Raw genomic sequence first — 18,061 nt, 5'->3', positions numbered from 1 at the left:
CACCTCCAGCCTGTGTCCCGTATGCTGGAAAATATGCTCAGGATAATGCTGGTGGCTTGCAGGTGTTAAAAATAAAGCTGGGTTTGGTGGTTTTTTTCTTCCATAAAACAAGAAACTTCTAGGCTGGAGGAGCATGTGCTTTATGGCTTATGCAGTAAAAGCACATGGTGATCATTAAAGGACTTTCTTTACTCAGTGCCACCCACAAGAGCTGTCCTGTGTGCTTCCCTCACCTGCCATGTTCATTGCTCATACCTGTAGGAGGGACTGGCAGTTCTAACCCAGGTGAAAACTCTGATAAATGTCTTCACTTTGGTTTGAATGGAGCAGTTGATCCGTCTGATTTTTAGGACCCCCAAATCTAGTGTCCTCATGTTTGCTGTGGCCCAGCATCCCTGCAGCCCTTGCAGCTCTGAAGTAAGAAGTCCAGTCATGCTTCAAAGCTTTTGTCATTTGTTTTCACTTCCTTAAAAACACCTCAAGCAATAAATCCATCAGAAATGTGACTTCCTGGGAGGAAGGGAGGAGTTTTGCTTATGAAACACAAGATTGGAAACCACAATCCAGACAAAACAGCCAAATGCTTTATGGATAAATATAACTTGGATGCCAGGTGAGAGCTTTGCTTATGTGCTCAGGATGGCACTAATGGATGGAATTGAGTTTGAAAAGGAATAATTTCTCCCTTGCTGAGCCTGGTGAGCAGTACTGGCAAGCCTCATCTTGGCTTGTTTGCTGGACAGATTTTGCTTTATTCCTGATCATTGCAGGGCCTTGGAGAGAGTTGTGGTCATTTTATCTCACCTTGGGCTAAATCTGAGGCAACTATAGTGTGATACTGGTGAAAAAGTAGAAATCTTTGGCTGTGAGGTGCCTGTTAGGCTTAAAGCTAATTATTTTCCTTCCAAAAAATAAAGATCTGCTTATTAACACCTATAACTTTGTGTTTTAGATATTAGCTTTTTAAAAAAGGGATATCCTGGGGGCAACTTTGCTGGGAGATCAGTTTGCCTGAGTTCTTACTTGCTTCAGGGAAAATCAGCTATCATACTCAGCTCAGTAGCGCTGAACATCAGCCTGGAATACCCTTCCTGGAACAGGATGATTGGGGAGGATTTTCGAAATTGCTCTCCTGGCAGATTGCTGGGAGTGTCCAGGAGTGAGCAGTGGGGTAACAAAAGCTTCCTTACTGGGACTCTGAGGGTGGAGCATCATCCTTTTTGTGTCTCAAACCTCTGAGCTCCTTGGAGAAAGTCACTGGTAGTCTTGGGACATGTATCTGTGTCCAGGAGCATGGATGATGCTTGCAGCCTGCTGGTGAAACAGAGGCTGGAAAAACCACCCTCTTCCCTGGAGGGCAGAGAACAAATTAAAAGTCAGCTTTCTTCCAGTGCCAGCAAAGACCTGAAAACTCTCCCACATGTCACAAGTGCCTTCCAGAGGCACAGAGCCATCACCTCCCAAACCCCAGTGGGGCTGGAGGCCCCAGCCTCTGCCTGAGGGAGGGTGAGCTGCCTAGGCATGCAGTGATGTGCATTAGGTGAACCTCCACAGCCTCAGGGACAGACAGGTGACAACTTGGCCTCAGCTGGGGTGGCAATGTGGCATCACACTGCTCCTCCAGGGGGTACATTTCACCTCTGCAGTGTTTCTGTCCCAAGGGTACCAGAACCAATCCTACAAATCCACCTTTGTCCTGCCAGAGCACCCACTTAACTCTTTATGGATATTGGACCAGACTTTTTTTAGAGAGAGATGACTGAATAACACCAATGAAGTGGCTCAAGACAGGTATAGCAGGTGATTATCTAAACCCTGCTAATCATTTACTTGTGTATTTAGGACCCCTGCTCCTCTTCAGGGTTCCATTTCCTCCTATGCTGTCTACAGGAACAAGGGAACAAGCTCTGACCCATCACTTTTTGTGCATAGCAGCCTCTGGGCACAGGTGCTGCCAGCTGCTTGATATCTTTTAGCAGACCTGTCCACTCAGCTTTTTGTCTAAATGTTTTCTTAATGTTTTTCTTCTGGCCCAAATGGCTGTAAGTGCTGACAGTGCAGTAGCAAATGAGTAAGTCCCAGGCAGATATAAGGAAAGATCACGTCATAATGTTTTTTACTTGTCCTCTTCCAAACTTTGTGTACATCAATGGACAAGAGAGATCCAGGGTCGCTTGCTGCCTCCTGGTTTGGAACTGTGGTACTGATTTTGTTCCTGACAGTCCAGTTCATGTTGTGCATCTGCAGCTTGTACTCTCTCCTGAATTTAGTTGTCCCATTCTCCCTTTCTGCTCCCTCAGTTTTCTTGTGGAAGTGCCTGATATCTCTGCTCTGAAGAAAGAAAAAAAAAAAGTGTTTTTCTCTTTTTAGAGTCATGCTTGCAGAGTGGGGGTCCTGCTGCTGGCAGTCAGACCTCTCTGACACCCAGGAGCAGAACTGGTGTGGAAAGGCCTGGAGACGGGGCTTTGTTTTACGCTGATCATGAATGTGAACTACGTATTTTTGAAAGCCTCCTGGCTGGTGAAAGAGATGTTCTGTGAAGGAGTCTAGCAGTGGAAGAGACTTAGTAGTCCTTGCCACACAGGTGTGACTGGTCAGAAATGAGGCAAACACACCTGAGGGACTGAGCCAGCTTCTCCCCAGCTCCCTCCCTAAAGAGCTGCAGTTGTGGTTATGCATCATGGTGACCTTGTAAGGGATGCTGTGCTGGGTTATTGCTGCCCTGCACTGGCAGGGTGCAGGCTCAGAGCCCTGAAGGGGTGAGCACCTGCAGTGTGCTGCAGCTGTGAGCGCCCTGCAAGGGCCTGGCAGGGGTGGCTGGCTGGAGGGGGCTGGGTGACCTCATTCTGTCTGCAGCCTGCAGCTGCGGGGATGGCCTCTCCCCAGCAGTGACGGCAGCCTGAGCACTCCAAGGAGGTGGGCAGGAGAAACCAGTTAGATCAACCCTATAGGTTATAGTTCGTTCTCTGTGGAGCCTGTCAGTTTCTTGCTGGCACCCAGGAGGGCTGACAAGCAGGGGTGGAAATGAGGTAGAGACCAGAGCCCCAGAAGAGGAGGAAAAGCACAAGATTCTTTGAGAGGTTACTGTGGGCCAGTTTCCTTCTCCAGGATGCCTATATGAAGTCTCCCATCTGTCTCTCTTTGGGTATTACCATTTAGCACAGCTTTGGATGCTGGGTGGGAGATGGCACACGGCTGAATCCAAGAGTGGGAAGCAACTGAAATAACTTTTGTGAAATGCCAGCATCGTGCTTGAGGAGGAGGAAAGGAAGGCTGGGATGTGCCTGTGGTGGAGGGGAACAGTCGCATAATCTCAGCTGTGTTGAAAGAGGGTGAAGGAGATGACCTGATAACTGAAGAGTGGGTTATTGAGGAGGAGAAAGCTCTAGCAGGAAGAAGGATGCAGCAATTGAGGCAAGATGAGTGCAACTGCACAGAGAGATGAGTACTTCCTAGAACAGTGATAGAAGTTAATAGGTGTCACTGTACAAATATTTTGAAAGCTGTATCATACACATACGTGTCATCACACAGAGAGAATGTCACTACTTTATTTGGCTTCTCATGTGCTTTGCTTTCCTTTGCTCTTGAGATGACAAACTCTTCCAGATGCTCTCTGGCTGCTTCTATGGAGAGTGCAGGGCCAAACTTGGAGTGTGAATTAGCTTTTCCTCTACTTCCCCATGGTCAGAGACATGATCTCACCTGTGTTTTCTGTAAAAGACTGTTCCTGGTCTCTTGGGAGCAGCTGCCATCATTATTCACAGTCATGAGTGCAGTAATACCTGTCTAGCCTAGCAGCTGGGGGCTGGTGCCCTGCACCTGTTAAAAGGAAATTAAGTAACCTTGTGTTGATTTGTCCCCATGAGTAGTGAAAGTGAGAGATTGACTGTGTAGCAAAAGAAGGGAGAATGCTGTATAGTTGAGCTGTATATATGTTGTATATATGCTGTATAGCCAGAGCTCTCAAACATATAGGAGCAGCAATGGAGATGTGACTATAAAAGTAGGGAGCAGATCTGTGTCGTATTCATTTCCTTTTCCAGTGCCAGAGTATAAAGGTGCACATTTCTGGTGGGAAATCAGACCACGTGCCCAGCTGTCATGAGCTTATTTGTCCTTCTCCCCATTCTTCCAGGTGTTCCAGTACCCCAAGGCCACCCTTTCCAGAGAAAAGGTCTTACCCATGCACCAGACCAGCGTTGATGGGGTAGAGGACATGTCCATGCTGGGAGATCTGCATGAAGCTGCCATCCTGCTTAACCTTCACCAGCGCTACCAACAGGGTAACATCTATGTAAGTGCCCATCCCTATTGGCTTAATGGTTTTTGTTTAGCTTCAGGGCTGCCACTTTGCGTGTGAAATTCTGATGTTATCTTTGTCTCTTGAGGGTAGGAATTGGAGGGGGTTTTCTGCCTTGCCAGCTCCATCATCCCTGGGAGATCCCACCCTTACCAGAGAGGTCTCTTTGCCTCTATGGAGAAACTTCCAAAACATGAATGTTCACCTCTAAGCTTTGTGGTAACTGCACAGCTCTGCATCCTCCATGAACATCCATGTTTGATGAGCTGTCATTCACATTTCCCAGGTTCCCCATTATGGCTGTTCCATGGTTTATAAGGCCAAACAGACTGGAAAGTGCAGTGTACGCAGGTTGTTGCTGAGTATCCCTCCTGATCCAGACAGATGGAGATACTGCCTAACAAAACTAGGGATGCAAACCTGTTGTCTAACTCTTCTGCTTTTACATGCAGTTGTGCCTTTTTTTTTTTTTTTTTTTTTTTTTTTTTTTTTTTTTTTTTTGATTGCTCTGCTCTCCTTGAATACTCATAGCATTTCCTGATTTCCCTCTCAGGAAGGAGACAAGTGTTAGGAAAGGGACTTGTGGGGAAAAGCACACCTGGGACAAGACATCCCTGAACTGCTGGGAAGGCAGTGCTCTGCTGAGACTTGGAGAGAACAAGGAAGATAGATTACAAAGACTGCCTTACGTTGCTTTACTCTTACCTTGCTTGTCCATGCTATCTTCACACAGAGTTTTCAGAATATGACAGAAAAAATGTAAATCTGTCTGTGTTGCATAGCAACCGTTATCAAGGCAACCAAACCATATGCACCTGTATTCCAGTAAATTATCAGTAAAGTGACCCTGTTTCTGAACCACCTCCTGCACTGGATACTGTAGAAGAGACTGTAAATTCTCCTTTTTTTTTTTTTTTTTTTTTTTTTTCTGTAGAAACCTTTGCCTGTCTGTCAACACAGCCTTGTGACCCTGTGACAGTACCCACAGCACACACTGTTTTGATGGCCCATATCCTTGCTGCTCCTCTTGTCCTGTGTTTGACACATGCTATGTGTCTGTGCAGCTTTTGACCCATTTGGGTGTATTCCTCCTGTTTCTTCTTCCTCACACCTTAAAATGTGATGCAGGATTCTCTTCCTTTTCAGTCTGTGCCTTGTAGCAGAGATGCCACAACACCAGCAGTGTCATAGCAGCCGTATCTCCTTAAGCCTTTCAGCTAGCTCTGATGTGTCATTCCTTCTCTTATTCAGCATTAGTTCTGTGCCTGCTCCATGCATGCATGAAGGTGTTAAAGTTTAACATCTTTACACCACCTTTTTTGCCTATGCATAGTGCATGAATCTCAAATGTGCACCTTGGGTCTGAAATTTTTGGAGGTGTATGTTGGGGCCTGACCTCTGTAACATGCTCAGCACTGGGAAGAACCTCTCAGTGTAGGATTATTAGGCCCACCATTAGCTCCTAAAGGGGATTCTTTCTGATCAGGGAGTGTAGGTAGCAGTATACCTAGACTGGTTTGGCATGCATAATTAATTTACTATAGCAATACTGACAAGCTCAACAGTACCTTTTGTTTTCCAGATAAATATTATGCAAGCTCTACCCAGCTGTTGAAGGAAATTATGTGAGCACATCAACAGCCTGCATCTTCCCTCTTCATTCTTACAATTCCTGTATTCCTTAATAAAAGTAGACCCAAAATAATGTGAGTGATGTAGAAATGAGCCAGGGGCTGTTCTGCCACATTTGTGCTGTCCTTAGCAAAGCCATGCCTAACCATTCAAGTAGGCTCTATTGTCCTGAGAAGTAGACTTGCCACATGTGGCTTGTCCTGCTCTAGAGAGTTCTTTGGGGGCAATTATTTGCTGATAGACTAGCTGGTATGTACATAGTTTTACTGCTATTAAAAATTATGGATAGAAATTGTCTATATAATGCATGTGATGAGGAGACTGCAACTGGGTGGTGGAAAAGTTTCCTAGGAACACCTTTGAAAGAGATGGCTGTACTGGAAGAAGTTCTGGAAAGGACTTTCCAGAAGTTCTCTGGAGAGGAGCCCTGTTCCTAGTGAAACTACAATGGAAAGTGCAAACTGAAACATCTGAGAAGAAAAGATGCTGTGAAGGTCTGGGAGAAGAGTTAGAATGGACATTTCTGTCTTGTACTCTTTGGACAATGCCTGTTCCTCACCTGCTTGCACAATGCTTTTTCCCTAATTCATGTTTTTTCACTCAATGCTTTCCTCTTTCTCTTTCCACCTCTCTGGCCAAAGATCATCTGCTTGCCTATTGTTTCCATTACCAATGAATCATATTGCTGCCCACAAAGGTCTCTGTCAGAGAGTCCTCAAGACTTGATCCATGATAGCCTGTTTATACTGATAATGCAATTTGGTCTAGGTGATTTTTTTCCCCCTGATATCTCTGACTGCTGCTTTAATAAATGAGCTTTGAATATTTTGATGGTGACAGCATCTTATCAGTCTGACTTCTGGCTTCAGAACTTGGCATTGCTATAGCCTCAGACTTCATTTGGCCTGATGAGTCTTCCTTGTCACCAAGTGTTCAATTTACAGCTTCTCCAGCAGATACATTCAAATGCTTTTATATCGGTTGGGTGACTTGTAGTTAGTTCATGGTTTGGAAATAATGTTAGATGTTGTCCCTGATCACAAAGCTTGGCAACTTCCTGCAGCCATCTAAGTGTTTACTTGGTCATGTCTGCTGAGAATTTAAGTAGAGCAGTCCAAGATGTCCCTTTGAGGGAGACCACTACCCCAGCAGCATGGATGTTGACCATATTACAAAGCCATCATTAGGAGAGAGGTGGCACCATTGCTCTGAACTGCAGCTCTGGGAATAACTGGATTTGAGCTGGTTGGCTGAACTGAAGAAGTCATGCCCCAAAAAGCAACATTAATTTCCTTCTGACTGCTCAAAATAATACATTTGAAATTCAGTATTGTGCTCTGGGTATTTTATTTCAAATCTTGCTACCTCTTTTTTTGGACTGTGAGATTTTCAAAATAAGTATTTTCAAAATAAAATATTTAGAAAATATAAAATGTTTTGACTTGAAATCCAGAGCTTCATCTTCAGCTGTCAATTTTGATTTGGTTTACCAAATGATTTAAGCTGCACCAAACATTTTTTCAGCATAAGAAAAATTACATGCTTTAGTGGCTCTTTACACATGTGTGCAGTGTGTGTGTGTTCCAACTCTACTCAGGAGATTCTTGAACTCTGTCAAGCCCCCTTTGCTTCGGACTGCAGATAGGGGCATTAAAGCTATCTCCTAGCACTCTTTCAGTCCTAGCTCTGCTATTCTGCTTCAAGCACAGTGCAAAGTAGCTGGGTATGAAGATGGCTTCATGTTTTTAAATTGTGTAAGCCTAATTTACCAAAGGCAACAGGATAAGAATGTTATATTGTAAAGCAGCAAAATTCAGAGTGCCCCATCCATACCCAGCTGAACAGCTCCTTCTCTGGGGTTTGACATTCTTTGCCAAAGTGTGGAGCTCTCTGCTGAAGCCCAACATCCTTATTTAGGCTTTCTCCTTCACCATTACTTATTTCAGGGTCTGGCTTTGTTGTGATTTTTTTCCCGCCCCCAGGAGCTTGCTTCATTTCCTTTCTGTGTTTTGTTTTTTCCCCGTAGACAAACATTGGTTCCATCTTGGCCTCAGTAAATCCCTACAAACCCATCCCTGGTCTGTACAGTGTGGATGCCATAGAGCTGTACAGACAGCACCGGCTGGGTGAGCTGCCTCCCCATATCTTCGCCACGGCTAACGAGTGCTACTGCTGCTTGTGGAAGCGTCATGACAGCCAGTGTGTTCTGATAAGGTTAGAAATGGAGAACCGGCTACTGCATGGCTGCATCACACGCCCTCCTCCTGCTGTTCCATTTGCATTGACATCTGCCTGAATATCCACACCATTGTCCCTGCCTTTGCCTGATCCCTGCTTGTCACAGCGGAGATGTCACATGTTTATTCTTAGAGGTCACTTCTGTGCCACGGGTAGGATGGTCATCAGCTCTGACTGTCCTGGATTTGTGAATGAAATGTATGTTTTTTCTTAACAGTGGAGAAAGTGGAGCTGGAAAGACTGAGAGCACCAAGTTGCTCCTGAAATTCCTGTCTGCCATGAGCCAGACCTCCCTTGGGGCCCCTGTGTCTGAGAAGAGCACTCACGTGGAAGAAGCCATCCTGGAAAGCAGGTACAGTCACCCTCATGGGCACCTGGACTGCTGGGTCAGCCTGCCTTTGGGGGGCCCTGCATTTGGGGGGCCATTGCCGTTGGGGGGCACTGCCTTCTGGGCAGCCAGGCCATGGATGGAGCCAGACCTGGGTAGCGAGAGGATCACAGAGCTGGATGGTGTCACATCAGGCAAATGTGAAGGTTGCAGTCTTGCTGGGATGCCTCACCCTGGCTGCTCTCCCAGCTGTCCGTGGATGGATTAGGCTTCAGGCAGGCAGGGAAGTGCATGAGGCCTGAAGAAAATGTGTCTCAGAGAGAAGCTGGCAGCAATGAGGGAATGGAGACACATTTCAGGGAATTACATACCAGAAGAGGTTCTGACACCCCTGAGGGACCACAACCCATGCCAGGGCAGGGACACCCTTGAGGGTACATGGCCCACAGGTGACCTACGCTGGAACAGGGAGATGAAGAGAAAAAGTGTCTGGAAAACCTGAAGAAGCAAATTGTGGCTGAGGAAAACCAGTAAGAGGCAAAGAGCAGCAGAGAAAAAAAGGAAGCAAAGAATGACAGAGAGAAACAGTCCTGAGTGTGACCCCAGGCTCCAGTGCTGCCATGTTGGGGGAATTTTGAGGGAGTGGGTGTAAGCTGAAGTAAAAAAGAAGGCTGAGGCTAAAAAATGGAGGACAGTAGGTGTTTGACTTTAGGTAAGCCTGGGGAAGAGGCAGGAAAGACGCATCTATTTTATTGTTTGTGCCCTTGTTTTCCTTAATACCTGAATTATATTCAACAAATTACATTAAAATTTCCCAGACTGTCTTGCCTGTGGCTGAAGGACCTTGCTGAGGGTCCTGCAGTTTGATACTGTCAAGTTTGAGCTGCAGATTAGTCCCAGGTGGAGCTTGTGATAGTTGCAGAAACCTCCAGAGAAGGCAACTGTTGAGAGCATTGTGGGTTTTAGGTCCTTATAAGCAGAGCAGCCTTGAGCAGAAGGGCTGCTGCCCTTGGACCTGGTGTTCCAGAGACTGTTGTTGGATGATTTATTCTTTGCAGGTGCACAGAACTTAGCAGGCATGGAGGCAAATGGGCAAAAGCTCTGAAGAGCAGTACAGTCATGACTTAAGATCTGCAAAATCTGCTTTAAGGCAAGCGGCTTAGAAGGCTCAAGCACTCTTAGCAGTTAAGTGATAACTTGACAGTGATCCGGAGAGCTTATGATGGTGCGTTGGTGATTCCTGAGTCTGTAAGATGCCACAGCTGTGAGCTGGAGTGAAGTAAGAGATCACAACCTGTTCCATGTACATCTCTCGTGCTACATAACTATTGCAATATGAGTGCAAGAGAATCTGATTTGTCACCTCTTCTCTGAAGACAAGAAGCTGAAGGTCTGGCCCAGGCCCAGGAGCTGCTGCCACTCCAATGGACCCTATTTCATGTGTTTGGAGTTCAGCTGCACTTGCTCTGACAGTGGCCCTCCTCAGGTTCACATATGGTGGATTTTCATCCTTGCCCAGCACATACCAAGGGACAACACTGGATCCTTTCTCAGTTTCAGACAGCATTGCAAACAGAGTCCATCAGCTTTCTATCAGTCGCTTGTGTTGGAACGTTAGTGCTTGGTGTATTTCTCACAAATCAGGCTCTCAAAACTCCTTTGGCACTGTTGATTTTGTCCCTTTTCCTTCTTGAAAATATACATCAGTTCATTAAAAATTCTGCTAACTTTCAGGTTTTTTTCTTGCTTGCTTCACTCTGAAGCTCCCTTCTCCATGCTGGATGCCACTGCTGACAGCATAGCCACTTTTCTTGCTATTCACCCCCTTCAAGTCTTCAAATCTTTTTGTCTTCAACTGTGCATCTGTATACTGAAGCTGTATATGGTGCAGTGTTTCTGAACTCCAGACTTTGCTTTCTGCTGCCCTGCTTAAACTGTTTCCCATTATTTTGCTGGAGTGCATCCTGCCCACATCCAGCAAGCATCCAGCATCACTTTCCTGATGTGCTGCTCTGCCTCACAGTTCACTCCTTCCTCAGGTGCCAAGCTGTGATGTGCTGCTGGCCATTGGCCCATCCCAGGCCCCTGCCCTCATGCCTGGCTGAACCAGCTTACCCCACCCTCTGCCTTCCAACTGCTCAGACACCCTCCTGAATCCTGAAAGCCTTCACACCAATATGTGTGAGCCCATTGCCAAACTGAACTCTAAAGATATTTCCTTGTGCTTTTCTTATATAATTTAGCATGATTTAGAGCCACAAAGATTGGCTAGCTGGCTCCTGCACTCTCACTGCATCAGTGGTGGTCGTAAAACATGACCCTGTCCTCCCTTTTTCTGGCTGTCCCCATTAATTTTGTTGACTCATAGCAGTGGTGTGCTCAGTGGGATATTTCTGTGCAATGTCCATATTTACATACTTGTTTCAGAGGTGAGGGTGTTGGAGTTCAAATTCTTCCAGACAAGGAACTTTCCTGATCTATGCACCCAGATTGCTCTAACTGGCATTTCTATAGTTGTAGTGTGTTATAACAGAGGAATTTTCATTTCTATCCTGGTCACTTGAAAGCAATTGTTTCAAGAGATGTTAGGAAAATACTGCCTGGATTTTCCTGAAGGTTCTTGAGTGTTTCTTAACCACAGCTCTCCCTTAGCTAACACTCGCAGGGCCTAAAGCTTTCTTCAAGCTCCAGGATTTCTCTAGTTGTGGTTCTTTTTTATGCTGTATTTACTAACTTGTGAATAATCCCATATCTGCCCAAGTCTCCAGTGGGACAGCACAATAGATCTGTGGAGCTGTTTAAAAGCCAATATTTCTGTGGGTAATAACAAAAATAATTTTTGTTTAAAACTATGTATGTTTTAAAATTAGACATGAAAACATACAGGCTGTTCTTGTAGCATCTCTCTGATTCCTTGCTTGTCAGCCCTTCAGATTATTTTAGAATTGGCTTAATTGCAGAAGTGAATATTTTAATCCTGAATTCAATGTGTCAGTTTGAGTGGTTTAGGCTTTTCTCTTGTACTGTTCTGTGAAGCAAGTACCAAGCATTTGAACATTTTTTTTTTTTTCCTTAAGATGGGAAGGTGACCAGCAGACAAAATTCTTCAATTTATGGCTGGTCTGACATTTAGCAATAGAATTTTTTGCAACTTTTTTTTTTTTTTTTTTTTTTTTTTTTTTTTTTACCTGAAGTGGGTGATGTCGCTCCCTTAGAATGTAATTTTCAAATCTATAGTGTGTGTATAGTCCCTCTACTTGGAAACTATGTGGTTTATATCAGCCTAAGCAAGATTTAGGTAACAAGGGCTTGTGTGTTCCAATATCAAATTTAAGTACCAAACAAATTGTTTTATTACTGTTTGTTAGTTTGAAGATGTTTGCCTGTAATTTTAAGAGACGGTTTATCAAAGGCAGAAGGAAAAAGGGTAGAATGGATGTAGAACTATGTGGTTTAAAGCTACAGAGTGTTTGCTTTATATGTCTGATGCTTCTGAAAATCCTTGGAAAAATACAGTTGCATTCATGGGATGTGCTGTGTTGAGGACACAACCTTGCTGGGTTGTGCCACCTTTCATTTCCTGAAGCCACTCTGGTGGGGAATGCCCTTGACAGTGTGAGCACCACCTGCCCATACAGATTGGAGACTGATTTAATTAACTGCAATCCCGAAGATTTAACATCTATCTAGCAGCATGTTAAATTGCTCTTGCCATCCTTCCTTTCCCTTGAGCACTTCCTGCTTGTCCAGGCTGGTCCTGTAACAAATGAACCTCTTGTGGCAGAACACAGTGTGCAAATGTCAAAAGAGTGGGCACATGCTTTGTTTTAATGGTGTCCCATTACTAATCCATATCTTCATTGCCTTGTTTCTGCAGCCCCATTCTGGAGGCCTTTGGAAATGCCAAGACAGTTTATAACAACAATTCCAGCCGCTTTGGCAAGTTCATCCAGCTGCACTTCTCTCAACATGGACACATCCAGGGAGGCCGAGTAACTGATTGTATCCTTTTCTGCAGTGGAACAGAAATGGACTGAGTGAGCAGAGATGAGGAGGAGCTCAGTGTAGGTCAGAAAATCCCTCATCAAAGTTTTTCAAAGTCAATTTACAACTGTGGGCAAATTTGCCACTTAAAGAAGGAAGAAGTGTTTGTTTTGTGGCTGGCTCTGCAGCACCTAACTCTGGGAGCCTTCTGTCTCAGTACTGCATTAGGTAGGGACATAGTTTGACTTTCCACTTTGTTAAGCTCAACACTTGATACTAAGAACCATAGAATTTTCTACCTCGAAGATCCCCCAGGTTGATTGCATCCTATTTGCTCCACATTAGGTGTTTGGTTCGTTTCACTTAGCTCTGCCAATGAATTCGTGATTGAGACTAAACTAAGAATAAATATGTTCTGCACAATATTTGTGTGCAGAAGAGAATTATGAGTCCTTGTTTTGGGCTGCCAACTTCAGTGGACCTTGGAACCCTAGTCACAAAATCACAGAATGTCTCAAGTTGGGAAGGACCCATAAGGATCATTAAGTCCAACTCCCTGTTCCTCTCAAGACTACCTAAAATGAAATCATATGACTTAAGCACGTTGTCCAGATGCTCCTTGTACTCTGACAAGCTTGGTGACATGACCACTTCTGTGGAGTGCCTGTTCCAGTGAGAACAAGGACAGTGAAGACTGGATATAGTCTAACTGTGTTGTGCCAGGATAACTTTCTTCCCTGTATGCCCAGGTACCCCTCTCCCAAAGCCTTTGACATATCTTTTGTCTCCATGAGGCAGGTAAAGCTGCCCTGGCGACAGTTCTTGATGTATGTTCAAAGCTGCTTCTGACTGAAAAACCACAACAATTGCCACTGGAGTAGCAGCCAGATGAATTTATTGCTGTTGTAAATGGCAGGGTTGGATTGTTTGGCCTCCACTCTTTGTGCTGTTGTGGATTTAAGATAGAGGTCTCCTGCAGGAGCAATGAGAACTGATGGAAGACGTGCTGTGTGCAACGCAGACTTTCAGATAAGAGTGGCCTCTAATCTTTCTAGGTGTCCCTAATGTGGCTCATCTTTTGTTAGGTTCTCTATGCTCTACCTGGCCCTGCCCATTTAAATATCTCTTTGACACATCATATCTCCTTGGACACTGAATAGAGAAGATGATCTAAGATGATGTTTAGAAACACTCTTTACCTACTTTTCAAAGTGTCAGTTACTTCATGATTTGTTGCTTGTTGCAGGGTTCGTCCCAATGTGTCTAGAAGATTCTTTGCCTATCATCAAGAAATCTGTGCTTCTGTCACTTAGATATTTTTTCCTTAACATGCTGTTCAGATTTACTGGAAAAGGTAGGTATCATGTCTACTGAGTGCTGGGTGAGCCCTCTCCTCACAGGAGGTGTGGCAGTGCCAGATCACCTCCTGGATGAGGTTGTCTCCACTGCATCGTGCAGACATCAGCTCCATAGGTGTTACTGCTGCAACTGTCCCAACTAAGGAAGAGGCAGAGGAGCAGTGTTTGTTCTGTATCTATCATGGCCTGTTCTCCCATCTTTGATAAACTCTGTGCATTACAGAGACTCCAAGAAAGCTGTTTACCAAGGAGAAAGGGAGAGAGAAGTACCTGGAAATACAGGTCCACAGAGAAGAATATGGGGTACAGATCCAAATGCAGGCATCTCTGATTAGATGTGGTTTACTTTGGAGTCAGGAATTCACTGAGGAGCAGGACCAGAACTGACAAAGTTCAGTTTGTTCATGTGTATGCTCAGTTGCACAGCTACAAAGATCTTGATATAGAATTTATTTAGACAAAACCATCATTAAATAGCAAGAAGTCCCTCTTGTGCATTGGCCCTGGAGATTAATCTGTATCCTGGTCCTCTCTTTGCCTTGGCAACCACAAGTCTGATTTTTTTCTGCTGGCTACTCTTGTATTCTTTGTTTCAGAACAGGGTGGTACATCAGAACCCTGGGGAGCGGAATTACCACATCTTTTATGCTCTGCTGGCTGGTGTGAGTGGGGAGCTGAAAGGTAATTTCATTTTCAGGGATATGTCTCTTTTCCTGTTTCCAATCCAACATGTGAAGCAGGTGTAAGTCAGTTAGAGCATGGATATTTCAGGTACTTGACATGTAGCTTTTTCTTGAAGGCCGCCATATGGTGATTTCATGGGAAACAGAAAGGAGAGTTAAGAGGAAGAGGCTGACAGAAATTCCTTATGAGAAAAGACTTCAGGCATTCTGTGCTGAAGGGAAAAGTATGTGCAAAGTGATGAGGTGATGGAATTGGCTAGAGGCAGAAGAAGAGTAAAGAGTCTTGATGTAGTTGCTGGGGGGAGCTGTTCAAGGAGTTCAGAGGATGGGCTGATAGATCTATTTCTAGAACAAATCTTCAGTATAGGTAATAGTGGAGAGAAGAATTACAAAGACCACTGATGTAGTGGAAGTATTAGAGCCAAAACATGTCTTGTGTCTGAACAAAAGGTTTATAGCTCTGTACTTGGGGAAGGGAGAGATGGGTCTGAAAAAGTGCACACAGAGAAAGTGGCAGCTGCAGCCTGTGGATGAATCCTCCTTGTAGTGCAGCATCCCCCTAACAACATTTGTGTGTATCTGTCCCAGGTATTGCTGAGCACTGGTGGTGTTTCTGGAGAGGTCAGATAGGCAGGCAGGAACATGTTACAGTTGTACTCTGGCTTTGAGGGCCTGAAGAATTTCTTTATGCTTTTGTTCCCTGTGTGTTAGGATAATCAAATGGAAGATTTGGGCCTGACAGAGTAGAAGTCAATTTTAGGGGGTATGTGCAGGAATGGCTACTTAGGTCAATTCAGAGATCAATCTAAAGCAAAGGAAAATCATGGGGATCATGGTTATCATTAGTTGCTTAAGGAAAACATACAAAACAGATTCTTTTCTTCAGCAGATCTCTGCTATTCCTCCCCATCCACTTCTCCAAGCTGGTGTCCCAGACTCCTTCACCTCCCTATCTATAATGTAGTTTTGTCTCTTGATCATCCTTGCCTCTTTTCTCTGTTGATCTTTTAGTTCTCCTACATTCTTTTCAAAATGGGGGATCAAATCTGCAGATAGTGTTTAAGATGTGGTTGCACAGCAGATATACAGAGACCTAATTCTGGTTTTACATTTAGTTCTGTGAACTGTGTTCAGGTTTTAACTGCTGCTTAGCACTGAATGTCTTCAGAAATCTGACTGTGACTCTCTGAACTCTGTGTCAAGTGATGATATCTAATTTAGAGGCCATTACCATATGTATATAGTTAAGACTATTTTTCTGTACACTCTTGGGGCTAGAATTATTTTTTTTCTTGAGTTAATTCAGTATTGAGCTGTTCTTCTGATACTCTGCAGCTAAGGATTTGATGGTTCTAAATAATTTTGCATACCATCTGCAAGCTTTGTTACAGCACACCCTCCTCTTCTATGAACTAAAAGACTGGTTGCTAAATAAATTGTTGTCTCTCCCCTGTGTCTTTTTCTTCTGTTGCAGAGAGCCTCTCCCTCAGTGAGCCAGAGACTTACCGCTACTTGAACCAGTCTGGCTGTGTGACTGATGAGAACCTGAATGACGTAGAGATGTTCAGTAAGGTCATGGTGAGTCCAGTCCTAACTCCTCCTGAACTTTTGGGCACAGTCTCTTGGACTAAATGTGCTGCATGGTCTAGATCTCACAGGCAGAATTGATTTGCCTAAAGCCAAAATTTGGTGTTCAACAAGTCCAAAATTCGGCTAAAACAAGACTCAAAAGGTGGCTTTAGTGTACAGAAGTGGGGGAATTTGGGAAACAGTCAGTATGAATAAGAATTTAGAACAATAGATTATTTGGGGGAGCAGAACCCCACCCCATAATGGTTCATGGGAGCCTCCTAGATAGGCTGATTCAGGAAACCTCACTCTGACCATTAGAAGGGGAACAGTTTGGTCTGAAATTCTGTTCTCCAGAAATATTTCAGTATAGTTATATCACCTGTGCAAATCACCTATTCTGAAATACCACAGAGATACAATAGATACCAGTCTAGCAGTTTAAAGAGTTATGTGCAATAAGGATGAATGTGCAAATGCATGTTTTATTTCATAAATGCTTGTAGGTGAAACCAGACAGACAAAACAAATAGAATAAGCTTAGGATTTCAGTAGCTCCTGGTTAGGTGTGATTTAAAGGAAGAAAACACCTGTCCAGCAGAAGTTTCAATGGCAATATGGCATTTATTCTTCAGCTGAAGAAATGCTGGAGGAAAGAAGGGAACTAGAACCCCAGAGGGCCCCACTGACAGGGTGAATGTATGAAGACTAGGTCCTACCGCTCAAAGTCAATTTATGCCCCAAGAACCCTGGCTCATATGCAGGCACAGGGAATGTGCCATACTTCCTTATTATCTGATAATCTCTTTCCCACTATCTAGCAGTTAATGCTGAAAGCCTGGTTTAAAATCTTACTGCATAAAATTACTATACTAAGAATGAATTAAGGGGGTTATGTGCATCAGAGTAAATTAAGTATCTTATATGGATCCATCCTTCAGAGAAGAAAATAAGCAAGAATGTGGAAGCCATCCAGTAACATCTGTAACCTGTGCTACCAGTGTTCAGGGTAGGATTTCTTGACACAGGCACAAACATATTCTCCCTGTGACAGACTGTCAGTGGTGGCAGCAGAGTCCAACCAGAGGATGGGGCAAATGCCCACCTGCCTGAGGTGGCAATACAGCAAATGTAGGAGAGAATGGGAGACAGTAAAGATCATTGACAAACGTATACCTCATAGGGGTGCTGTGCCAGCCCATTTAATTTGTATTCATAGTGACTATAATTCTGAGTTTTACATCTTACACACACTGGACCTGGCTCTGGTGGTTGCATTGTACTCAGCTGCACATACAGCTAAGACTGGATGTTTGGTTTTGCATAGACTGCCATGAAGGTGGTGGACTTCAGCACTGAAGAAATCAGAGACATCTTCAAACTTCTTTCTGGCACACTTCATTTGGGAAACGTTGAATTCATGACAGCTGGTGGGGCCCAGGTTACAACAAAAGCAGGTAAGTAGGACCCTAGCAACTTAGTAGACCATGCAAAGCCCATAAGGCCCCAAATAAAACCCTCTCCCTTTTCCTTTCTCCCTCTATTGTGCTGGTCTGTCGTACCTTCACCAGCATGTTCCCTGTAGTTTAACCCTACAAAAGCATTACCACAAGATGAATGGCTCCAGGGTACCAGTGGGATTTAGCTGATCTGTGGCCCTGTGATCCATTTGTGCTCCTGGATATTCTCAGACTGAGTCCACAGCCTCACAGCTTCTCTTTTGCATTGAAAGAGATGGAAGAAATAGGATCAGGAAGGAGTTTGAGATAAAAGTGATCTGTTAGAGACCTTCTCCCATCTTCATTTGAAGCAGTTGCTAGTGTGCACTCTGTTACAATTATCTAATCTGAGCTGGTTTGCAAAGTGAGTCCCAAAAGAGACAGATGCAATAAATATGCATTAGAAGTGCTTCAAGTCTTAATATAATTGCCTCTCTTCTTAACATCCAAGTTTAGCAATCCCATGC

General features: G+C 44.3%; 1 protein-coding gene across 1 annotated transcript in view; it reads left to right on the top strand.

The window, feature by feature from the left end:
- The window catches only part of LOC310911582 (unconventional myosin-X-like), a 90,559-nt gene that overhangs the window by 15,395 nt on the left and 57,103 nt on the right, over positions 1-18,061 (top strand). Inside the window, exons 3-10 of the mRNA XM_083865285.1 lie at positions 4,139-4,297; positions 7,962-8,149; positions 8,391-8,525; positions 12,379-12,503; positions 13,826-13,839; positions 14,440-14,524; positions 16,001-16,104; positions 17,423-17,552. Of these exons, the coding sequence (XP_083721411.1) occupies positions 4,139-4,297; positions 7,962-8,149; positions 8,391-8,525; positions 12,379-12,503; positions 13,826-13,839; positions 14,440-14,524; positions 16,001-16,104; positions 17,423-17,552 (940 nt within the window). The remainder of the gene's footprint in view (positions 1-4,138; positions 4,298-7,961; positions 8,150-8,390; positions 8,526-12,378; positions 12,504-13,825; positions 13,840-14,439; positions 14,525-16,000; positions 16,105-17,422; positions 17,553-18,061) is intronic.

This window comes from Zosterops lateralis (genome assembly GCF_965231275.1).
Source record: "Zosterops lateralis genome assembly, chromosome: 7".
Taxonomy (NCBI): domain Eukaryota; kingdom Metazoa; phylum Chordata; class Aves; order Passeriformes; family Zosteropidae; genus Zosterops; species Zosterops lateralis.
Note: the sequence above shows the minus strand (reverse complement) of the source record. Positions and strands in the feature narration are given on the sequence as shown.